This window comes from Argentina silus (assembly GCF_951799395.1).
Source record: "Argentina silus genome assembly, chromosome: 13".
Classification (NCBI taxonomy): domain Eukaryota; kingdom Metazoa; phylum Chordata; class Actinopteri; order Argentiniformes; family Argentinidae; genus Argentina; species Argentina silus.
Window position 1 is genome coordinate 12,149,361 of NC_139667.1, and position 24,283 is coordinate 12,173,643.

General features: G+C 36.5%; 1 protein-coding gene across 1 annotated transcript in view; it reads left to right on the forward strand.

The window, feature by feature from the left end:
• The window catches only part of LOC310814241 (uncharacterized protein), a gene marked incomplete at both ends in the record, with an annotated part of 29,413 nt that overhangs the window by 3,977 nt on the left and 1,153 nt on the right, over nt 1-24,283 (forward strand). Inside the window, 61 exons of the mRNA XM_083683539.1 lie at nt 74-979; nt 2,725-2,781; nt 3,058-3,219; nt 3,759-3,851; nt 4,168-4,251; nt 4,370-4,459; nt 4,596-4,691; nt 4,784-4,879; nt 5,029-5,124; nt 5,217-5,312; nt 5,452-5,547; nt 5,683-5,778; nt 6,221-6,307; nt 6,503-6,550; nt 6,748-6,786; nt 6,978-7,014; nt 7,218-7,267; nt 9,566-9,613; nt 9,768-9,815; nt 10,077-10,175; nt 10,313-10,360; nt 10,724-10,771; nt 10,877-10,936; nt 11,031-11,099; nt 11,214-11,261; nt 11,367-11,414; nt 11,865-11,912; nt 12,303-12,350; nt 12,508-12,555; nt 13,086-13,130; nt 13,237-13,308; nt 13,439-13,480; nt 13,879-13,926; nt 14,543-14,587; nt 14,674-14,724; nt 15,067-15,114; nt 15,272-15,319; nt 15,428-15,472; nt 15,592-15,639; nt 15,885-15,932; nt 16,156-16,203; nt 16,454-16,498; nt 16,597-16,647; nt 16,862-16,909; nt 17,067-17,114; nt 17,223-17,267; nt 17,387-17,434; nt 17,680-17,727; nt 17,951-17,998; nt 18,303-18,347; nt 18,446-18,496; nt 18,747-18,794; nt 18,952-18,999; nt 19,108-19,152; nt 19,272-19,319; nt 22,367-22,414; nt 22,502-22,549; nt 22,789-22,833; nt 23,001-23,048; nt 23,671-23,715; nt 24,139-24,186. Coding sequence (XP_083539665.1) covers nt 74-979; nt 2,725-2,781; nt 3,058-3,219; nt 3,759-3,851; nt 4,168-4,251; nt 4,370-4,459; nt 4,596-4,691; nt 4,784-4,879; nt 5,029-5,124; nt 5,217-5,312; nt 5,452-5,547; nt 5,683-5,778; nt 6,221-6,307; nt 6,503-6,550; nt 6,748-6,786; nt 6,978-7,014; nt 7,218-7,267; nt 9,566-9,613; nt 9,768-9,815; nt 10,077-10,175; nt 10,313-10,360; nt 10,724-10,771; nt 10,877-10,936; nt 11,031-11,099; nt 11,214-11,261; nt 11,367-11,414; nt 11,865-11,912; nt 12,303-12,350; nt 12,508-12,555; nt 13,086-13,130; nt 13,237-13,308; nt 13,439-13,480; nt 13,879-13,926; nt 14,543-14,587; nt 14,674-14,724; nt 15,067-15,114; nt 15,272-15,319; nt 15,428-15,472; nt 15,592-15,639; nt 15,885-15,932; nt 16,156-16,203; nt 16,454-16,498; nt 16,597-16,647; nt 16,862-16,909; nt 17,067-17,114; nt 17,223-17,267; nt 17,387-17,434; nt 17,680-17,727; nt 17,951-17,998; nt 18,303-18,347; nt 18,446-18,496; nt 18,747-18,794; nt 18,952-18,999; nt 19,108-19,152; nt 19,272-19,319; nt 22,367-22,414; nt 22,502-22,549; nt 22,789-22,833; nt 23,001-23,048; nt 23,671-23,715; nt 24,139-24,186 — 4,425 coding nt within the window. The remainder of the gene's footprint in view (nt 1-73; nt 980-2,724; nt 2,782-3,057; nt 3,220-3,758; nt 3,852-4,167; nt 4,252-4,369; nt 4,460-4,595; nt 4,692-4,783; nt 4,880-5,028; nt 5,125-5,216; nt 5,313-5,451; nt 5,548-5,682; nt 5,779-6,220; nt 6,308-6,502; nt 6,551-6,747; nt 6,787-6,977; nt 7,015-7,217; nt 7,268-9,565; nt 9,614-9,767; nt 9,816-10,076; nt 10,176-10,312; nt 10,361-10,723; nt 10,772-10,876; nt 10,937-11,030; nt 11,100-11,213; nt 11,262-11,366; nt 11,415-11,864; nt 11,913-12,302; nt 12,351-12,507; nt 12,556-13,085; nt 13,131-13,236; nt 13,309-13,438; nt 13,481-13,878; nt 13,927-14,542; nt 14,588-14,673; nt 14,725-15,066; nt 15,115-15,271; nt 15,320-15,427; nt 15,473-15,591; nt 15,640-15,884; nt 15,933-16,155; nt 16,204-16,453; nt 16,499-16,596; nt 16,648-16,861; nt 16,910-17,066; nt 17,115-17,222; nt 17,268-17,386; nt 17,435-17,679; nt 17,728-17,950; nt 17,999-18,302; nt 18,348-18,445; nt 18,497-18,746; nt 18,795-18,951; nt 19,000-19,107; nt 19,153-19,271; nt 19,320-22,366; nt 22,415-22,501; nt 22,550-22,788; nt 22,834-23,000; nt 23,049-23,670; nt 23,716-24,138; nt 24,187-24,283) is intronic.

Below are 24,283 nucleotides of genomic sequence, written 5' to 3' on the forward strand. Positions count from 1 at the left end.
TTATCTTATTTGGTTGCTAATAAGGTAACACCAGATTAGACACAGAAACTTACATTTGTTACCATTGATGTAGATGGAGACGTTGAAGAGCCTGACCATGAACAGTCATTGGATGATGAGGAAATCCCTGCTGATGGCAACAAGGAGCAAGAAGAGGTGGAAACAGCAGAGAAAGAGGAGCAGGAGGATCATCACTTAGAAGAGGATCATGATGAGAAGGAGAATGCTGTTGACCTTGACGCCCAAAATCAACATGATGTAGTTGGTGGTCATGAAGATGATGGAAAAGAAGACACTGATGACAAAGAGGAGGAGGAAGAGGAAAAGGATGATCATCTCGTAGAGGAGGATGTTGTGGTAGTGAAGGATGACCATGAAGACGGTGGAAAAGATGGCACTGATGATGATGATGATGATGATGAAGATGATGAGGATGATACCACTGAACTTGCCATCGAAGACAAAGATGCTGATGTTGTTGATGATGATCACCAAGATGATGGAGAAAAAGTCATTGCTGCTGAGGAGGAGGAGAAGGAACACCATGAACAAGAGGAGGAGAAGGAAGAGGAGAAGGAGATGGAAGAGGAGAAGGAGAAGGAAGAGGAGGAGTTGGAAGAGAAGGAGAAGGAGGAGATAGAGGAACATGAGTCATTAGATGAAGATGATGATCTTGATGTCCTGACAACTGACAAGCTTGACATTATTGAAGTAGTGGCTGAAATTGAGGATGAGGAGGATGAGGAAGAAGAGATGACTGCACTTCCTGATACTGATGACGACGACTACTCTGACATCATCGATGATGACGATGAAAACAACAACAACAGTGAGAGCAAGAAAGACGGAACCAAACGGAAGAGGAATGTTAGGATTCCGTTTGAGAGGGTTAAACGACTGGGATCTAGGGCCCACCTTAAAGACGAGGAGCAACCCAAGGATGAAGACAACCAAGACAAAGACATTCAAGATGAAAAAGGTATAGATATTCCATATCACCAGGTATTCCTTTGTCATCATGTCATCTGTGATGTTTTGAATGGTGAGTGTGTGAAATACAGTAATGAAAGCATGTGTTTTTGTCATCATGGTATAAAAATGTTTTCCAAGGAAATATGATTAACAGCCTTTACTACATTGTCAGAAACATTGCTCTCAATCCAAATATAGCTTCTTGAGTAACATATCTACACTGGTTTTAATGGCAAGTGGTGTATCAATGTTTGGTCAGTATCAATGTTTCATGTTGACTGTAGCTTATAACATATATGATTTGCCTTCTTTCTGAATGTACAGGGCTAACATGTTTTTACAACATGCAACAAGGTTCTACATATAGTATACATGATTTTCATGTGAGACATTTTAATGTTTGTTAACAGCAACATACTCTAATAACAGTATTGGTAAATTCCTTCATTCTTATACAGCCACTAAGCAGACCTGAAGTTGGTGTGTTGTGCAGTGGAATCTTAAATTAGCAGGAATTTCAGGATACATGTCTGTTGATTATATGGTTTACAACTCTTCAAATAGCACATCAATTTAGCTCTTTGATTCAATCATGACTTGAAGTAAAGTGGATGTTTGACTTAGTGGGCTCTATTGGTACATTAGTGGCTTTAATAACTTGTCTTGGGCAGTTTTATTTAGAACAGAAGCTGACTGTATAACTGAAGTGTAAATAGCAGAAGGGAAAGAAGATCTTGGACTAATCCTTGAAGGACACTGCATCCCCTAGTGCTGTTCTATCTCCTTCTGGTGTACCAGATAAACAGAATTCAATAGATGTTAATGAATCATTTAAACTTTATTCAAAACAGTTGGCTCTCTCTTTGAGAAGCCACCTGTATATGTTACTCATCTGGCAGCATGAATTGATAGTTCTTATGATTAGTTCGATTAGTTAGAAATCAAAGCTCAGTGATCCGTGTGTGTGTGTGTGTGTGTGTGTGTGTGTGTGCGTGCGTGCGTGCGTGCGTGCGTGCGTGCGTGCGTGCGTGCGTGCGTGCGTGCGTGCGTGCGTGCGTGTGTGTGTGTGTTGCCCTCAGACCTCTAAAAGAGCCAATGCAGCACAGATACACACATAACCTTTTCTGTTGATGACCCAGAGAAGACCAACCTCGCTGCCACCTCTCCTGTACTACATAGTGCCTTCATTCAAACTATGCAGCCATTGCCCTTGGCAGTGTGATGTGGCTGTTTGTACTGAGGGCAGCTGGGCTGCTGTCACACTGCCAGCATGACTTACAGACAGAGAGAGAGAGACGGATCAGTTACTGACCGAGGACCTCAGAGTCATCTGTCAATTGTGCTGTCACCCCATATAATGAAGTATGGCTGTGTTTGGGGGGAACCCTCTGATAAACTATGTATGAACCCAGAGACAAAGAAGTCACTTTGATATGGCTGCCGTCATCTGCAATATGAACTTATGTACTTAGGATGATTCTCTGTATCAGCAGTTGGTGTAAAATAGGACCTTTGCAGGTCCTAAAGTTTATCCACTTTTTTTGGTTTCATTTTGCTATAGTTGTTAGTCAATTATGCTTTGAGTTGCCTTTAACCTCTTATCCTCTTATAACCTCTTTTGATTGTCATGATACTGTAACTACATAATTACTGTGCTACAAAGTAATGATTACTACTTTATGTGAATTTTCATCTTTGCAGTCATAGACAGAATTGCACAAGCTTATATTTTCTATGTGTGATATACTGTAGTTCTCAGAGAATCAAAGGAGAGGCAAGCAAGAGAAGAGGTAGAGGAGGTCCTTAAAGGTAACTGACGACCCCTGATGTGACTACTTACAGTTTGGATTCATGGTCTGCTGGTTTTAGTGATTACAGTACAATACCGTGAATTTCATACTGTAATGTCTTTCAATTCCACATTTTATTTTTCCAGAACCCATATCATTTTCCAGAACCCATATACATATCAGGGATAACACCAACAATAGAAAAGTAATCTGTCAACATGCAGACTTTAATGTGTTCTAATTTCACATCAATGGAAGGAGGCATGATTTCACAGGAGCTTTTCTTTGCTTACAGCCTTCAGGGCTGCAGAAGCCAAAAAAGAGGAGAGGAAGGAGGAGAAAGCTGCTAAACTTGAGAGAAAGGCAGAAAAAGAGAAGAAAGAGGAGCAGGCTGTGGCAAAGGCAGCACCTGAGGCAAAGCCCAATGTCAAGAAAGCTGAGAAGCCAGAACCCAAAGGCAAGCTAACTTCAGAGACATGTTTATCAACTGTCTATAGAAACATTACTTAACTAATTCTTGTTAAACTAAATTGCTAATATCACTGTATTATCTCTGAAAACTGGGACCATGTTATTTTAAACCAAAGTGTTTACACTGTAAGTGCAGTATGTCAAAATGAAGTTTTGTGCAGAGACATACTTTGGACACATAGTTCTAGTTTCATATTACCGTTACACTATCAATGTTAATGTCATGACATGTCCTTTGCTTATGTGCTGCCCTGTGCTTTTCCATTGCCATATTTAACATCTCAAAGCACATGATGACATCTGTTCACAAGATACTACTAATAGTACTGCAGCCTATATGTACAGTACAGTATGTTGACTGTATTAGCAGTTGTGTTCAAGACTGTTGTATTTGCACATAATTATAATTACAGTACTGCAGCTCACACACACACACACACACACACATACACACACACACACACACCAAACAAAATATGTTATCTCACCACAAAGTGATTTAAAATGTTATGTTACTACACTTAGAAGAAGAGTCCCAGAAGAAGCCTGCCAGAGAGGAGAAAGAAGCTAAACCTGAACCTGCTGAGAAGCAAGTCATTCATGAGACTAAAAAGACAGGTAGGCCAACCCACCTGTATTCCCCTTATGTAGAATGTTAACACTGTGAAGAACCTCCAGTTAGTTTATTTTATTTTATTTGCACAAATAGTGTACAGAGTGAGCCCTTGTTGAGTAATTAAGAACATCTTAATGAAAAAGGTTCAAGCTACTGGAGGTATAGAGTTGTGATGGACAGTAGGTGACTCTTCACATTCTTTTAAACAATGACAGGAATAACTTGGCAGTTGCAACAGTTGTTGTCAAAATCAACTGTTCATTGGGGAATTGTGAGGATTCATGAGTTTCCCTAACATGGCCCCACCATGCTTTACAGTTGAGGAGGAACCCAAGAAGAAGGTTGAGAAAAAGGAGGATGCTGAACCACCTAAAAAGAAGACCCCTGATGTCAAGAAACCAGGTATGTCACTCTATTCTGTTGTTTTAAATGCCATTGAACACATTATGCTTCTACCAAAGAAAGATGGATGACTAAAAGATGACATCTACATGTAGAACTGAATGCATCTTCATTTTAGACGATGAGCTCAAGAAGCCTGTCAAGGAGGTGAAGACAGACAAGAAGGAGGTCGAGACCGTCCTGAAAAAGTTATATGTTAAAAAAGCAGGTAGGAATCAATTACACGTAAATAGGCTTTATTTCTTGTAATACGTAGATGTTAACCTACATGGTATTTGCATAATTTACATTTGAATTTGTACCATATTAATCAATTTCCTGATACTATGATTTCTATGTTTAAGATGATGAACCCAAGAAGCCTGTCAAGGAGGTGAAGGCAGACAAGAAGGCGGTTGAACCAACCCTGAAAAAGGCACATCTTGATGTTAAAAAAGCAGGTAGGAATCATGTCACTGTCATCTGTGGTTACATTGAACATGTTATGCTTCTCCCAAATCTGTTACCTGGTATTGTCTTCTCTTCATTTTAGAAGATGAACCCAAGAAGCCTGTCAAGGAGGTGAAGGCAGACAAGAAGGCGGTTGAACCAACCCTGAAAAAGGCACCTCTTGATGTTAAAAAAGCAGGTAGGAATCCATTACTGGTAGATATGGATCAATTAAAGGTGAAACTTGTAACTTAATTTCTAATAATGAGTGGATAATACGTACCATGCTACAGTATTTACATGTGAAACCATATGAAACCATTACCCGATACTGTGCTCATTTTACAGACACTGAGCCCAAAAAACCTACCAAGGAGGTGAAGGCAGGGAAGAAGGAGGTTGAGCTCACACCGATAAAGGCACATCTTGATATTAAAAAAGCAGGTAGGAATCATGCCACTGTCATCTGTTGTTACATTGAACATGTTATGCTTCTCTCAAATCTGTTACCTGGTATTGTCTTCTCTTCATTTTAGAAGATGAACCCAAGAAGCCTGTCACGGAGGTGAAGGCAGACAAGAAGGCGGTTGAACCAACCCCAAAAAAGGCACATCTTGATGTTAAAAAAGCAGGTAGGAATCATGGCAACATAAGCTGTTGTTACATATCGCTAAATTCATTGAACATGTTATGCTTTTACCAAAGAAAGATGTAATTTATATGTGAAACCAAATTAATTTGTTACCTGGTATTGTCTTCTCTTCATTTTAGAAGATGAACCGAAGAAGCCTGTCAAGGAGGTGAAGGCAGACAAGAAGGTGGTTGAACCAACCCCGAAAAAGGCACATCTTGATGTCAAAAAAGCAGGTAAGAATCATGTCACTCTCTATAGTCTTGAAACCACCACTGAACACATGTTTAGAGAAAGATGGAAAACTTAAGAAGATCATTTACTGTACATGTGAAACTGAATTAACTGCTCATGTGTTCTTTTTTATTTAGATGATGCACCCAAGAAGCCTGTCAAGGAGGTGAAGACAGACAAGAAGGTGGTTGAGACCGCCCTGAAAAAGGCACATCTTGATGTCAAACAAGCAGGTAAGAATCTATTAGGGCCATATACAGTACAGTATGACTCAATTCAAGGTGCAACCTGTAGCTCCATCTCTAGTTCCAAGAATTTACCTGGCAGGACTGAGGAGGGTATTTGCTAATAATTTGCTGATTGCCTTACTGTACATGGAACCAAGTTGTTTGTTTGAGCGTTGATTGTTATTGTATTTTGTCACATGACCACGGCATAACAGACCCAACAATTAACTACTAATACTGTTTAAGCTTGCTTTTCTATTTTGCTCCCTGCTGAGTACAGTAACTTGAGAAATATAGCTGAAATACATTTAGGTGGGAATACTTTGAGGTGGGAAACGCTTGATGTTTAACAGCACCAAGTGATTTTTATTGCCTTGTGATATGTTTAAACAAGTTTAATGACCTTTGAATGAGTGTACTAAGCTGCTGTTTTTATAATATTTTGAAGACAAACCCAAAAAGAAGCCAGTCAAAGAAGTAAAGGAAGAAAAGACAGTTGAACTTCCTGACAAAAAAGCAATTATTGAAAAAGCAGGTGAGGGTTCTTTTTTTTTTTATCAGTGTATCAGTTCCAAACATTATCCTTACATGCCATATACTGTATACTTGAAGCCATTGTTTGACCTTTTCCCTCCATACATAAGTCTACATTATATTATATAAATTCTCCTTATAAATAAATAAATGTTATGCAAATAGTTGGATTTACAATGTCTTTGTGATTTTATAGTACTTGAGGCACCAAAAGAGAAGGCAAAGCCTCTAATTGTGAAGAAAGGTAACCCATTATCAACTAAGAATGAAATATTATGGTCTATCTAGTCCACATGATACTGTTAAACAACACCGTCCATTTTCTCAAAAGCATGATATAACACCACAGCTATTATTTTTTAAATCTCTCAATATTACATAGATCCAGTGAGAGTTTACAGTATGGAGAAATATAAAATGTGTTTTTTTGTTTTTCATCAGAAGCTGAGGAGAAGGCCAAACCAGCGCCTGTAAAGAAAGGTCAATGACAATTCTGACCCTTATTTCCAGTTTGCTTTGAGTGTGACATGGCAGAAACTGAAAATTAAACCAATCTGTATTAATATACAGGGTTTTTTTACATGCAGCACAAATAATGTTAACTCATTGAACATTTGATTGAATTCAAGTCTGAAGCTTTGCAGAAAATAGTCTTGTTCTTGTTTAATTAGGGTCCAAGGAACCAAAGGAGAAAGCTAGAAGCAAGAAACTTATTATATTTTCCTATACAGTACAGTATGTTATTTTTACTTGGATCAAATGTAAAATAGCTAACATCATGTGAGGATTCACAGTTGCCAAAGAAAAGGCAAAACCCACTCCGTCAAAGAAAAGTCGGTGGAGGCATTTCTGTGTAGTTTATCTGAAGTCTTTGCTCATACTGTATATGCCTGTATATGTTTTTCTAATGTAGAAGCTGAAGTTACAAAAGAAAACGCCAAACCAGCTCCTGCAAAGAAAGGTGTATTTTGTTTGAATTTCTAGGTTTCTATTCATTCAAATGTTTCAGTGCGTCTTTTCATGCAGTCTTGAAAATTCTACCTACAGTACAGTAGTCTTTTGCTAAGACCTTTCTCTTATTGTATTTTGTTTAGAAGCTGACATTCCTAAAGATAAAGCCAAACTAAAACCTGCCAGGAAAGGTGATGTGATTTTTGATGTGATTTTTTGTTATATGTTTCGCACATTTGAAGTTATTGAAGTGTTCATTGTGAACCATTTATGTCTATTTTTTGCCATAGAAACTGATGTAGTAATAGAAAAGGATAAACCATCCCCTGCAAAGAAAGGTACGTTTAATAATGTTAACTTTTAATATATACATTTGAATCTGCCTACAGTTTGGAATGTGCTACTGTTTGGCAATCAAATAAATGTATTCCTTATCTTAGAAGCTGATGTTTCCAAAGGAAAGCCCAAAGCAGCCCCTGAGGTTGTCAAGGAAAAGGCTAAACCTTCCCCAGCAAAGAAAGGTTCTTTATAATCCTTAGTTTGCCAAGATAAGAAATTATACAAGTCTTGATTTAAAGATATAAAGATAAACAGTTTACAGTAAGCCTAATTGCATGCCATTGTGTATGATTTAGAAGCAGAGGTTGCCAAAGAAAAGGTCAAACCAGCTTCTTCAAAGAAAGGTGAGAATTTACTTATTTCCAGTTTTTCATGCTTAATATCTGTTTTCAGGATAAAGCATGTTCATATTTACTTTGTATTTGATATAGAAGCTGAAGTCACCAAAGACAAGTCCAAAGCAGCTCCTGAAAAGAAACGTATGAATGCATATTCTTACTACTATTGTCGTCATGCTGTTTTTTGAGTTTGTATTGTCGATTTCAGAAAAGATTGTGGTAAAAGTGTAAACAAACGCTGTAAGGCTTCAAAGCATGGTTAAACTCTAATGTTGATCTCATGGATGGTCAGTCCTTGCATCCATATCTCCGTCTATGAATTTGAGAGTAGTTACATTTCTCCAGCCCCATCCCTCACCTGTTGGGTGACCACTGTTGTTTGATACCGAGATTGCCACTTTAAATCATATCCTCCCCATTTGTATTGGTTTTAGGTGCTGAAGTTGTCAAAGAAAAGGCCAAACCTGCCCCTGAAAAGAAAGGTACTGTTGCCATGTGCTTTGTTAAGTTTATTAATTCACTACATAAAAAATGATGATGCTAAGAAAAACTGTCAATTATACTGTTTTAAAGTTAATTACTGTTTTAAAGTTAATTTAAAAAAAATTAAAGATACATTTTTCTCATTTCACTTTGTTCAGAAGCTGAAATCGCCAAAGACAAGGTTAAACCAGTTACTGTAAAGAAAGGTAATATGCAAAAAACTTTTTTTAAAACCACATGGATAGATAGTCCTATGATTTTTTTTTTTACAGAAAATCACTATTTTCTATTTAGAAGCTGAAGTTACCAAAGAAAAGGCCAAACCAGCTCCTGCAAAGAAAGGTAATGATTTGGTTTTAAAATCACTTCAAGGGCCAATGTGTCCTTTGTAGGTCCTTCACTATTTTATAGTATAAAAAAGAGTAGCCTACTGGTGTATCATGAATCAGACATAAATCTAGTGAAATTCACACAAGGGCAATTGTCCATGCCTAAGCTCATTTTCTTACTTGATGATATTGATAGATATGATAGAACCTGAAGTTGCTAAAGAAAAGACCAAAGCTGTTTCTGTGAAGAAAGGTATCTACACATTAGTGCAGATACATTATTATTATTTGGTAATTTTACAATCAATTATTTCACATGTATTTATGTATTTCTGTTTTCCATAGAAGCTCAGGTTGTCAAAGAAAAAGCCAAACCAGCTCCAGCAAAGAAAGGTATTGAATCATCTTTTATCTTTATGAACTTATTATTATTCATTGCACTGTAGCCTATGATAAATGATTTACTGGACATGGTAAAGTCTCTATAAGTTGTCTCATAAAAAAATGCATCTGTGTTTAGAAGCTGAAATTGTCAAAGAGAAGGCAAAACCAACACTAGCAAAGAAAGGTATGGATTTGTTTGTTTACTTTGATTTGTTTTATGTATAAACATATATACAATGAATAGTATATTAATCACGGTATTATAATCATAATAAACCAATCTTTCGTTCACAGATCTCAGAGAAAAGGCCAAACCAACCCCTGCAAAGAAAGGTACTAGTGTATAACCCAATTTGCATACAGTACAGTCAATTTTTTGTTTTTGTACCTAACTTCAACTTCATACTTGTCCTCACATTATTTTCTTTGGCTTAGAGCCTGAAACTCCAAAGGCAAAAGCCAAAACAGCCCCTGCCAAGAAAGGTGCAGCACTCATTACGTCACCTCTTATAATTTCTTTACACTATTAACTATTAACACTATTAACTTAAATGTTGGACTTTCAACTTTCAACGTTGGTCCTCTAATTGATGATAGAATGAATTCACTCTGTGCTAACTGAGTATTTGTTTTACAGAGTCTGATGTTCCCAAGGACAAGCCCAAACCGGTCATTGTGAAGAAAGGTAAGGCTGGAACATTCATCATATATCAAATACTGTGCGTATGTAATGTACAGTACATATTTGTGTTTAGGAGCCATATTTGCAGTGAGGAAACAATATGGTATTGCTGTGTACAGATGCAGCTAGTAAGCCTGCATAATTGCATAATACCTAAATAGTTACAATTGATTTGATAGCATCACATTACATGAAGTGATTACCAAAGTAACTACAGTTTTAACTCTCACTCTCATTTCATTTCTCAATGTATGTCTTTGACAGAACATGAAGTCACTGACAGAAATGCTTCTCTGACCAAGGAGAGGGGCAAAATACTGCCTCTGACCGTACAGAGAGTCAAAGTTGTGCCCATGAAGAAAGGTAAGCATCCCTCTCAAATCCCGTTATGCTTCATAAGTATCGTCTTGTTGTTTCATTAAAATGAATGATGATACATAATACATGTTATTATTCATCGCATGTATGGTTTCAACTGTGAATGTCTCTCTGCATTTAAGATGTTGCTGTGCCCAAAGAGAAGGCTAAACCAAGCCTGGCAAAGAAAGGTAGAGGATGGAATATTCAGAAATGTGACGTAGATGTAGAGGTTTTCAATTCTAATCATTTGTTTTATTGTTTGATTGAAATAATCTGCCAATGCATCAAACCTACAGTATTACTATTAGAGAATTCTCTAGATATGAGTCTGATGTGTAGTTGAGAGGTGCCCTCTTCTGTTGAGCCAGATGCATCCAAAAAAACCCAGTTCACATAAGGAAAGGTACCTTTGTAGTCTGTAATGTATTACTGCATCTGCTCTGTTGTGTTCATTTCTCTTCATCGCTGCATGACATTTTTTTCTTAGATGTTTAGGGTCAATATGGTAAACATTTTGGGAGAAAAAACAACTAAAACATTTTCTGTTTTAGAGCCTGAGGCTCTTAAAGAGAAGGCCAAACCTACTCCAGTTAAGAATGGTGAGGCTATATCTTATCTATTTCATGTCAATGTTTCACATTTGTAATGTCTGCATTGTGTATTTTTTATGAGGAATAAGATCATTTAAATATGTATTCATTCAGAAACGGTGGTACCAAAGGTGAAAGCAAGATCGATCACAGTAATCAAAGGTATTAATCCAGGTTTCTAATGGAAATGATCACAAGTTTTCAGTTCACTTTCATCAAACTATAATTAAAACACTAGAATTAACTTTTTTTTTTTTTTTTTTTACAGAAGCTGAGGTTGTTCACAGAAATGCCTCTCTAACCAAGGAGAGGGTAAAAATAGTGCCCATGAAGAAAGGTATATCCCCTATACTGTAGTTACCATTACTAAAATCTTTAATCTATTGAATAATATAACCTAAATGTAAACGTGTTTTGATTTAATGTTTCTTCATGTTTTTGTTGTATTTAGTCATTGGAGTGCCCAAAGAGAAGGCAAAACCAAGCCTTGTCAAAAAAGGTGTGAATCATTTGGAACATAGTTCGAGTATCTACAGTACACTAGATATGAATATGTAATGTTTCTATATTCAATTATCTGCATGCTTTTCATTCCTTAATTCAGAGCCAGAGACTCCAAAGGAGAAGGTCAAACCAACCCCTCCAAAGAAAGGTAATCACTTAGGCCCAGAGTTTGTCCCTGATCAGGGCATCTATTCAAGGAAAACTTAGGGCACTAGAGATGACTTGACTGTTTTTAGCTAATTGTCTATTATCAAGTAATCAATTATATCTATTATCTATTAATATATTTATTTGCAGCATCTACTGTGTGTGACATGCTTACTTCAGCTCAGTATATATTGTAGTTACAGTACAGGCCAGGCCTGTTGGTTGAACGTTGAGCTCTCTTGATGAATAATATACTTCCAAAGACCAGGTCAAACCAGTGCGGGTAAAGAGAGGTACTGATGTACTGCTGGGCTTGGAGTATCTAAGTAGCTCATTCGTGCTCACTAGTGTTTGTTAGCAGCGTTGTTTAGAAAATAGTACTCCATCTCCCATTTGTCTTACAGCTTATAGCTCTCAGCATTTGATGTCGCTTGATTCTTGTTCATTTCAGAAACGGAAGCTCCTAAAGAGAAAGCCAAACCTGCATCATCTGAAAAAGGTACACATACTATGGAAAATATTATATATTAAGCACCATAATGAGGGGAATGCACTGAGATATTTACCGTCACCTTTGACCATTTTTAACATGTTGAATGGAGTTATACTATTATCTATTGCCAGGGAGAGAGAGGTTTGACATTGATCCACACTCTAGTCACTTGTGTTATAACTGATACCTCTAAACTGTCATTACTTACCAGTTACATAGTAGTTACTATGTACTGTAAGTGCACTGTTAATACTATACCACAGTTATTACTATGTAGGGCAACTTAATGAAAGTGTTACCGATTAAATAAATACAAATGTTCCTAATTTGCTGTAGCTTTGGGTAAAACATTTTGATAGTATCTGCAAGACTTCTCAGGATCTATGTATCTTTTAGCACCAGAGGCCTCCAAGGAAAAGGCCAAACCAGTCCCTGTCAAGAAAGGTACTGATGCTACGTGATTGCTGGCTATTGTAGTCTTTAGAGCTTCTTGATTTAGCAATGCTTGTTGACATAGGCTAGCACCAGTTAGTTGGGTTTGACCAGCCCACGAATGCCCAACATGGCTGTTACCAATTTGCTTTTTTCCTTGTTTGTTGAGAACTTGAGGCCCCCAAGGAGAAGGCCAAACCAGCACCTCCTAAGAAAGGTACACACATGTAACATATTAATAAAAAATATATTAGTTTAGAATAGGCTAATCAATGTAGATATTTGTATTTTTCTCATTCATGATAGTGTTGAAATATGTGGTTTGTTTCATCTTACATCGAACCTGCTCTGAAAGAAAAGGTCAAGCCAGCTCCTGCAAAGAAAAGCACTGAAACACAATATAGCTTGTAGAGTTATACATTCTAGTCTAATATTCTTAGAATGGGATTATGTCTATTGTATGTAGTTGATAACACAACGCATCAAACATTTAGTGTTATCAACATCTACCACCAGCATATACATTTAGATAGCTATTCACTAATATTAAGCATATTAAGTAAAACCAACTTTATTTTCAATGATGGTGTTTAGATTGTAATAAGAACCCCCCACTTTCCTAGCATACCTCAATTGTGTATTACATACTGCATGCAGGAATTGAGGATATACCCTTTCCTTAGATACTGCATGTCCTTTGTAGTTATGGGGCCAAAATCTAACTTGTTTTATATCTTTTTTTAGAAGCTGAGCTGCCCAAGGAGAAGGCCAAACCAGCTACACCTACAACAGGTACAATACAATGGTGTAATATCTGCACAGGTACATTTAGGTTGCAAATGTTGTCCAGTGTATTATGTGTCTGCAGTGACAGGTGTTTTTGTTTAATTTGATTTAGAGTCTGTCCCAAAGGAGAAGACCAAAACAGCTCCTGCAAAGAAAATCGATTGGTTCAGATTTCCTGATCTAGGTGACCAGGTTTTCCTGTATATCATATTAGCGGTTTAAATACAAATATGAATACGTTTTGTTTTTTTGATTACATCTGGAACATATTTGTGAGAATGCTCCAGACTAAACAATCTCTCCTTTAACATTAGCAAGCATTGAAGTAAAGGCTAAACCAGACCATGCAGAGAAAGGTACTGAGTAGTAGACTAGTGTTTGGCTTTGGTAGTGCTCCTAGATTAAGTCATGCCTAGAGTGTCTCGTTAGCGCTGGTTAAGAGCTGCAGTAGCTTCCTATCCATTTTGCGCTGGCTTTATTCATTAGACTGGATCTAATCAAAGCTTGGTAGCTTAAGTAGAACTTAATTTCTCCCGATAACCAAGCCGCAAAGCCACAAGACAGTAACAATTGTAAAATCAATGCTTGCATGTTAATCTTCTGTGCAAGAACTAACAAAATAACTTAAATGTAGAACTTTGCTGGTCTAGGGGAGGAGTGGGCCTGCATTGTTAAAACAGATAAAGTACTACTTTAGCTAAGAAGCTTCCAGGAAACTCTGGCCTGATCATTTGTTGATTTCTATTTGTATTAGAACCCGAGGCTCCTAAAGAGAAGGCCAAACCAGTGACTCCTACAAAAGGTAAATCTACTCAAACCTCTCAAATATAAATTGGGGGAAGGCAGAGCCGTTTTAGTCATTAGCAGCGCTCCTTGTATTCTTGACTGACAATGTTTTAAAGCTTCAAGTTAGGTCAGATGTTCTCACCTCATGTAGTTGATCAGTTGATCAGTTAAATGTACAGTAGCATCACATTTATAATCTTGTGATTTGTATGGATCTACAGTACTGTACTGACTGATTGATTGATTTATTAATTATTAATTTTTATCACATATTGTATGAGTTATGTATCAGAATTATTAGTATAAATCATATATCTTTTAGCACCAGTGGTTTCCAAAGAAAAGACCAAACCAGTTGCTGTCAAGAAAGGTATACGATGTACCATATGAAGTGTCCATTTGTAGTACTCTACAGATGTGATGTACCATATGAAGTGTCCATTTGTAGTACTCTACAGATGTGATGTACCATATGAAGTGTCCATTTGTAGTACTCTACAGATGTGATGTACCATATGAAGTGTCCATTTGTAGTAATCTAGTAGTATTTCTATAATTTGACTATATCATTACGCATGATATATTTTATGTTTGCATGCATTGAGAAATAATATATTTTTCCTACAATACAGAGCCTGAGGCTCCAAAAGAGAAGGCTAAACCAGCCGTAAAGAAAGGTAAGAACTTTTAATATTTTGATTATTTTTCCAATAACTACTTTATTCACTACATGTATTTATTATTTTGGTTAAATTTTGTGTAGAACATGTAGAAGCACCCAAGGAGACGAGCAAACCACAGCCAACAAAAAAAGGTATGAATACAAATACATTTCTATGTACATGAAAACAGTCTACTCTACACTGTATTGTTGTCATCTATTTATCTAAATAGCTTTACAGTATTGGTATAGTTAAGTATGAGTGGGCTATGAGTATTGTTAAATATAAGTGGGCTATGAGTATTGTTAAATATAAGTGGGCTATGAGTATTGTTAAATATAAGTGGGCTATGGGTATTGTTAAATATAAGTGGGCTATGAGTATTGTTAAATATAAGTGGGCTATGGGTATTGTTAAATATAAGTGGGCTATGGGTATTGTTAAATATAAGTGGGCTATGGGTATTGTTAAGTGATTAACGTTTTGTTTTTTAGTGACTGAGGTTCCTAAAGAGAAGGCTAAACCAGCCCCTGTAGTGAAAGGTAGGTTACTGTATAAACAATATATATATATATTAGTGTAGAACATGCATAGTTACAGTATCTTCAAAGGTTGTTGTTCTAAGCTATCTCAGCTTGTTAGTGTAATCCTACTATAATAATACATGCAATGTCCTTTCTTTTTCCCTTCTTTACTTAGAAGGTGAGGCCCTGAAAGAGGATACCAAGCCAGTTCCTGTTATGAAAGGTATGCATAGGTAGTTTCTTTCCCCACACATTCATTGTTGTTTACCAAAATGCGACTGTTACAGTTTGATAGAGCGCTTAGTTCAAAACCATTCTGTATTTGATGCAGAACCTGAGGTCACAGAGAAGGTCACACCAGCACCTGTACAAAAAGGTACTAGGTGTTGTTGTAAAAAATGGCATAAGCTGAGATATAAATCTATATTCAAGTTAAACAATTAGACGTAATGTACTGTATAATTACTGTTAACAACAAGAGGATTTTTCCAATAGCACCAGTGGTTTCGAAGGAAAAACCCTCACCTGCCCCTATGAAGAAAGGTATTCATGCAGTCTTCAGCTGCTTTAGTGTTGTTGGATGATGCTTTTGCTCTGTGATAAAGCCATTATTATGAGATTCAAAGAGCTGCTGAACTTGATTTCATCTGACTCAGCTTGGTGCAAAATGCTTGTATTTCTATGTCCATGTTTTCCTGATCTGCTGTTCAAATCTTCTCTCGATAATAATTGAATTCATTACATTTTCGCTAATAATTCCACGATATTTTCCCTTCTTCTAAACGTAGAGTCTGAAGCACCAAAAGAGAAGGCCAAGCCAGCACCTGTAAAAAAAGGTAACTCATTGTCTTTGAAAAGGCATGTCAATGCATTTCTATGTTCTCTTCAGGCTACATCTTAACGGTCCCTCCTAAAGACCTCTTCACCCCAACTACCCCCCTGTACAAGTTTCTCTCCTGTTAATAATGATTGATTGATTTATTAATTATTAATTTCTGTCTATAACATATTGTATGAGTTATGTATCAGAATTATTAGTATAAATCATATATCTTTTAGCACCAGTGGTTTCCAAAGAAAAGACCAAACCAGTTGCTGTCAAGAAAGGTATACAATGTGCCATAGACATGTCTATTTGTAGTACTCTACAAATGTGATGTACCATATGAAGTGTCCATTTGTAGTACTCTACAAATGTGATGTACCATATGAAGTGTCCATTTGTAGTACTCTTGTAGTATTTCTATAATTTGACTTATCACTAGATTTTGTTCATGTTTAGAGGGTTAAAACATTACGGATGATATATTTTATGTTTGCATGCATTGAGAAATAATATATTTTTCCTACAATACAGAGCCTGAGGCTCCAAAAGAGAAGGCTAAACCAGCCGTAAAGAAAGGTAAGAACTTTTAATATTTTGATTATTTTTCCAATAACTACTTTATTCACTACACGTATTTCTTATGTTGGTTAAATTTTGTATTTTGCTTTGTGTAGAACATGTAGAAGCACCCAAGGAGAAGAGCAAACCACAGCCAACAAAAAAAGGTATGTACATGAAAACAGTCTACTCTATACTGTATTGTTGTCATCTATTTATCTAAATAGCTTTACAGTATTGGTATAGTTAAGTATGAGTGGGCTATGAGTATTGTTAAATACAAGTGGGCTATGAGTATTGTTAAATATAAGTGGGCTATGAGTATTGTTAAATATAAGTGGGCTATGGGTATTGTTAAGTGATTAACGTTTTGTTTTTTAGTGACTGAGGTTCCTAAAGAAAAGGCTAAACCAGCCCCTGTAGTGAAAGGTAGGTTACTGTATACACAATATATATATATATTAGTGTAGAACATGCATAGTTACAGTATCTTCAAAGGTTGTTGTTCTAAGCTATCTCAGCTTGTTAGTGTAATCATACTGTAATAATACATGCAATGTCCTTTCTTTTTCCCTTCTTTACTTAGAAGGTGAGGCCCTGAAAGAGGATACCAAGCCAGTTCCTGTTATGAAAGGTATGCATAGGTAGTTTCTTTCCCCACACATTCATTGTTGTTTACCAAAATGCGACTGTTACAGTTTGATAGAGCGCTTAGTTCAAAACCATTCTGTATTTGATGCAGAACCTGAGGTCACAGAGAAGGTCACACCAGCACCTGTAAAGAAAGGTACTAGGTGTTGTTGTAACAAATGGCATAAGCTGAGATATAAATCTATATTCAAGTTAAACAATTAGACGTAATGTACTGTATAATTACTGTTAACAACAAGAGGATTTTTCCAATAGCACCAGTGGTTTCAAAGGAAAAACCCACACCTGCCCCTATGAAGAAAGGTATTTTTGCAGTCTTCAGCTGCTTTAGTGTTGTTGGATTATGCTTTTGCTCTGTGATAAAGCCATTATTATGAGATTCAAAGGGCTGCTGAACTTGATTTCATCTGACTCAGCTTGGTGCAAAATGCTTGTATTTCTATGTCCATGTTTTCCTGATCTGCTGTTCAAATCTTCTCTCGATAATAATTGAATTCATTACATTTTCGCTAATAATTCCACGATATTTTCCCTTCTTCTAAACGTAGAGTCTGAAGCACCAAAAGAGAAGGCCAAGCCAGCACCTGTAAAGAAAGGTAACTCATTGTCTTTGAAAAGGCATGTCAATGCATTTCTATGTTCTCTTCAGGCTACATCTTAACGGTCCCTCCTAAAGACCTCTTCACCCCAACTACCCCCCTGTACAAGTTTCTCTCCTGTTAATAATGATTGATTGATTTATTAATTATTAATTTCTGTCTATAACATATTGTATGAGTTATGTATCAGAATTATTAGTATAAATCATATATCTTTTAGCACCAGTGGTTTCCAAAGAAAAGACCAAACCAGTTGCTGTCAAGAAAGGTATACAATGTGCCATAGACATGTCTATTTGTAGTACTCTACAAATGTGATGTGCCATATGAAGTGTCCATTTGTAGTACTCTACAAATGTGATGTACCATATGAAGTGTCTATTTGTAGTACTCTACAGATGTGATGTACCATATGAAGTGTCTATTTGTAGTACTCTACAGATGTGATGTACCATATGAAGTGTCTATTTGTAGTAATCTAGTAGTATTTCTATAATTTGACTATATCATTACGCATGATATATTTTATGTTTGCATGCATTGAGGAATAATATATTTTTCCTACAATACAGAGCCTGAGGCTCCAAAAGAGAAGGCTAAACCAGCCGTAAAGAAAGGTAAGAACTTTTAATATTTTGATTATTTTTCCAATAACTACTTTATTCACTACACGTATTTCTTATGTTGGTTAAATTTTGTATTTTGCTTTGTGTAGAACATGTAGAAGCACCCAAGGAGAAGAGCAAACCACAGCCAACAAAAAAAGGTATGAATACAAATACATTTCTATGTACATGAAAACAGTCTACTCTATACTGTATTGTTGTCATCTATTTATCTAAATAGCTTTACAGTATTGGTATAGTTAAGTATGACTATTGTTAAATATAAGTGGGCTATGAGTATTGTTAAATATAAGTGGGCTATGGGTATTGTTAAATATAAGTGGGCTATGAGTATTGTTAAATATAAGTGGGCTATGGGTATTGTTAAGTGATTAACGTTTTGTTTTTTAGTGACTGAGGTTCCTAAAGAGAAGGCTAAACCAGCCCCTGTAGTGAAAGGTAGGTTACTGTATAAACAATATATATATATATTAGTGTAGAACATGCATAGTTACAGTATCTTCAAAGGTTGTTGTTCTAAGCTATCTCAGCTTGTTAGTGTAATCATACTGTAATAATACATGCAATGTCCTTTCTTTTTCCCTTCTTTACTTAGAAGGTGAGGCCCTGAAAGAGGATACCAAGCCAGTTCCTGTTATGAAAGGTATGCATAGGTAGTTTCTTTCCCCACACATTCATTGTTGTTTACCAAAATGCGACTGTTACAGTTTGATAGAGCGCTTAGTTCAAAACCATTCTGTATTTGATGCAGAACCTGAGGTCACAGAGAAGGTCACACCAGCACCTGTACAGAAAGGTACTAGGTGTTGTTGTAACAAATGGCATAAGCTGAGATATAAATCTATATTCAAGTTAAACAATTAGACGTAATGTACTGTATAATTACTGTTAACAACAAGAGGATTTTTCCAATAGCACCAGTGGTTTCGAAGGAAAAACCCACACCTGCCCCTATGAAGAAAGGTATTCATGCAGTCTTCAGCTGCTTTAGTGTTGTTGGATGATGCTTTTGCTCTGTGATAAAGCCATTATTATGAGATTCAAAGGGCTGCTGAACTTGATTTCATCTGACTCAGCTTGGTGCAAAATGCTTGTATTTCTATGTCCATGTTTTCCTGATCTGCTGTTCAAATCTTCTCTCGATAATAATTGAATTCATTACATTTTCGCTAATAATTCCACGATATTTTCCCTTCTTCTAAACGTAGAGTCTGAAGCACCAAAAGAGAAGGCCAAGCCAGCACCTGTAAAGAAAGGTAACTCATTGTCTTTGAAAAGGCCTGTCAATGCATTTCTATGTTCTCTTCAGGCTACATCTTAACGGTCCCTCCTAAAGACCTCTTCACCCCCACTACCCCCCTGTACAAGTTTCTCTCCTGTTAATAATAAAAAAAATACCTTCTTCTAGCATTGTGACTGCCTATGACCCTTGCTCTGAGAATTGATTACTTTATCTTATGATGACTGATGGACAAATGTATTTGTTGTAAGTCGCTTTGGACAAAGGCGTCTGCTAAATGCCATAAATGTAAAAAAAAAAAAAAAAAATGTCTATGTTCATTGTTCTTGTTCATCAAGTGTTTTTTTCCAATTCCGAAAAGAACCTGAGACTCCAAAAGAGAAGGCCAAACCAACACCTCTAAAGAAAGGTAATGCCTTAAAAGAGCTGTATTGATCAGCCTTTGGGTGTACAGAGATCACTATAAATAAGACAATGACATTTAGATAGTATAGGAATACATGACATATATCTGCATTAGCATTAATAAACACTACCATTCTTCTCTCTTTCTGATTCAGAGCCAGAGACTCCAAAAGAGAAGGCCAAACCAGCCCCTATTAAGAAAGGTAATGACAAAAGATTGCTACGTTCTACATTAATACTTTTCATATGGCGAATACTTTATATAGTTACATGTTTCAATACACATTCATTGTACACCTACATCAATTGCATTCTCCCCTGTCGGGACAAAAAAAAGACCGAACCAACTCATGTCAAGAAAGGTACTGCTGTAGTGCTTGGATAGAGCTGCCATGTACTGTCATGCTAATAGTTCCCCCAGCTTTTATCCCCTAGTGTTCATTACAGCTGCTATAATAACCAGCTCCTCAGCGCAGCATTTTTAGGATTTATGCAACATGATTTATGTATGTTCTTACTGCCGTCCGATTTGTTTAATTCCCTCTACTTTATTCTAGAACCCGAGGCTCCGAAGGAGAAAGCTAAATCAGCTCCTCTGAAGAAAGGTAATGAGCCGCTTTACATCATGGATTTATACAGTACCTATGTATTAACTTTGTCATTAACTGCTAGGTATAGTGTAAATACAGTGTAAGTGCACATTTTAACATGGTACCTTAGGCTGTGATTCCTGTTTCCAAATGTTTATATGCATTCGATTTGTGAAACTCAAATAAGTGTTGCGAGACCCTCTCACTGTAGAATAATGTGTAATATTAATTAGTTTTCTATCATAGTTGTTACTGTGCATACTGCAAGCAGGTAGAACCCTGTTTTTCTTTTTCTCCAATGTAGAAACGGAGGTTCAAAGAGAGAAGGCTAAAGCTGCACCTGTCAAGAAAGGTATTGACTTATTTGAGCTCCTTTTCCTTATGAGTGACGTTTTTGTGATGTCGTCCGCATACAGTCAGTGTTTAAAGGGATTTATCATGTTAATGATATTGTTCATAGATTGTGTTTTTGCATGTATTGTTTATGCACGTTTAAGATTTTGCACTTTTTGTCAATACAGAACCTGAGACTCCAAAAGAGAAGTCTAAACCACTGAAGAAAGGTAAGAACTTACAGTACTTTAGCTCCTTATTTTAAACTAATATGTACGGATAGGGTTTATTCCCTGAGTAAATAACAATCAAACTCCTGGTGTGCTGTCAAATGTCTAAATAACTTATTGAGTGATACTGTCAACAATATATTCATTGTTCATAGCTGTTTTATTAGACGTATGTCTGATTTGTTTGAATACTATGTTCTGTTGAGCCAGATTCTGCCAAAGAAAAACACAAACCAGTTCATATAGTATAAAGCATTTAAAGTCACTTACCTCGATAGCGTTTGATAGCTTTTATACCTTCGGTTATTCCAAATTTGATCTACTGTATATTAATTACTGTTTCAGAACCTGCTTCTCCAAAAGAGAAGGCTAAACCAGCAGCCTTGAAGAAAGGTAGGAACTTATATTAGCAATGTGTTCAACTAATAGTTGCTCTGTTGACCAAATGCTGCAAATTTATAATAACTGGCCATAAATATGAATTCTCAAATTTTAATTGAATGGAATATATTCTCTTCTACCGAGTCAGATTCTGCCAAAGAAAAACACAAAGCAGTTCATATAAGGAGAGGTATTGATGAACTGTAGAGCTCAACATCTGTAGATTTTATCCCCTAGATTGATTTATAGCATGCCTATTAGTGCACTGTAGCATTCATTAGCACCCAGTAGCAACTGTAGTGTTGGCTTCCCTTCCATTGTCTACAGTAGATTTAGTCTATTTTCCAAATTTGATCTGTGAAAATGGTTTCTAAACCATTTTCTAAATGACTCATTTAATATCTAAAATTATTGTTTTAGAACCAGAGGCTCCAAAAGAGAAGGCTAAACCAGCAGCTGTGAAGAAAGGTAGAAACTTGTTTTTCTTTTCTTTTCCCCGTAACTGCTGTGTGCTGGGAATTGGTCACAGTAGATTACTTACAGTAATACCTTATGTGTTAATTGTTCATTAATAGTAAAATACCAGATTTGGTTCACTATACTATCCTATACTGCCAAAGAAAAGCACAAACCATGTCACATGAAGAAGGCTATTGATGTACTGTAGTGCTGTCCATCTGTACAACTTGGATTGATTCATGCTAATTACAGCAGTGCTCAGTAGCATTCATGAGCGCCCAGTAACAGTTGTAGTGTTGGCTTCCCTTACCTGCAGGTTTGTCTAGGTTTTGTCTATTTTCCAAATTTGATCTGTGAAAATGGTTGTTTCAGAACCTGAGGCACCAAAAGAGAAGACTAAACCAGCGGCCACCAAGAAAGGTAAAGGCTTTTTCCATTTTTCCAATAAATGCTTTTTGCTGTCTAATTTCTAAATGACTCATTTAATATCTAAAATTATTGTTTTAGAACCAGAGGCTCCAAAACAGAAGGCTAAACCAGCAGCTGTGAAGAAAGGTAGGAACTTTAAAAAAAAACTTGTGTGCTAGGAAATGATTACCATTCTTTTTGGTGGTTTTAAAACCTGAGGCTCCATAAGAGAAGGCCAAACCAATGCCTGTGAAGAAAGGTCAAAGTAAACTATTTCAAAATGGTTCTTCAATGGATCTCTTTGTGCATGCCGGTTTTCTGCTGTTATGTCCTTCTATATTCTGTGTTAAACTGACATTTTATTATTGCGTTCATGCTAAATATAGAGCCTGAGGCTCTAAAAGCAGTCAAGACAGCACCTGTAAAGAAAGGTACAGGTCTATTCCTTCTATTTTGGAATCTGTACTCAACTGTGCACTAAGACAACGATGGGCTATAGAACTATAGCCAGCTTTAGCACATGTACAATACATATTTGGGATAATTACGTTATATTAGAGATTCTTCATTTGCTAAAATTCATTTGGGTTTTACACAGACGCTGACAAGCCAAAAGAGAAGGCCACACCAGCACCTGTGAAGAAAGGTAAACAGGAGTTGAATTATCAGTGTGCCAGTTAACCCAAAACTGTGGATCACCCAACAACAGTTAATGATACAGTATCATCATATTGGTTATCAGAATCAGTGCTGATGAATAGCATAGTGTTTCAATATGTAAAGGTATTCGATTTTTCAGAAGGTTTTATTTCTTGTTGAAGCAGATATCTCCAAAGAAAAGACCAAACCAGTAGCTGCTAAGAAAGGTATTGGTAGTGTTTGGCTGGTGTAGAGCTCCTGGAGCTGCTGATGCTTCATGTAGCTAGTGGTTTGTAATGCTTGTTAGTGTTCTTTAGCAGCAGCCAACTGTCCACTGTATCTCTTTGTAGGCCTATAGCTTTGATGATTATGCTGATTTTCTTTGATTGTTTTAGAACCTGAGGCTCTAAAAGAGAAGGCCAAATCAGCTGTAGTGAAGAAAGGTATATTTTTGTGCTCATCTTAATTGGCACTCTCAATGTACTGCATTCATGCATTTCATTGCTACTCTTTCAATTCAAATGTCTTTTGCTAATTGTTAATTAATACGTAATAACCGATTTCACTACTGTACTGTACATCGATTTTGGCTTTTCTGATTTGAAATATACCCTCTTTTTGCATTCTAGAACCTGTGGCGGCAAAACAAGTCAAAGCAGTGCCTGCAAAGAAAGGTAAACTAATTAAAGTGTTTAATTGTCCTCTCAAAGCAATGTAGTATTCATGAACAGTGCTCACTGCTGTAAATTCACAGATTTATTGAATTTTCACATGTACAATGATACAGTTTGGTTAGGAAGCTGTCTTTATTTCTGAATTAGATACTCCCAAAGAAAAAGCTTCAACAGCCGCTGTTAAGAAAGGTATTTAGCAATTACTGGGAGTGTATTTACAATGTCCAATTGTGTTAATGCAGTATCTGTCTGAGCTACATCACCAGCTTTTAGTCAAGCTTTTGATTTAAGTTGCCTCCCTGCCTCATTTTTACATTTCACTTTTTTAACTTACACCGAATATGCAATATATATCGCGTAAGCATTCAACCTACTAGTCTTTGAGTGCTGATTATAATTATGATTTTTCTGTTCTCGGTGCAGAGGCTGAGGCCACAAAAGAGAATGTCAAACCAACATCTTTGAAGAAAGGTAGGTTTCAACCTCTGACCAGATCTGTCTGTATATCAAACCAACTGGTAATATACTGTATGTCTTACATTGACTGAAAAACACTTTGCCAATATAG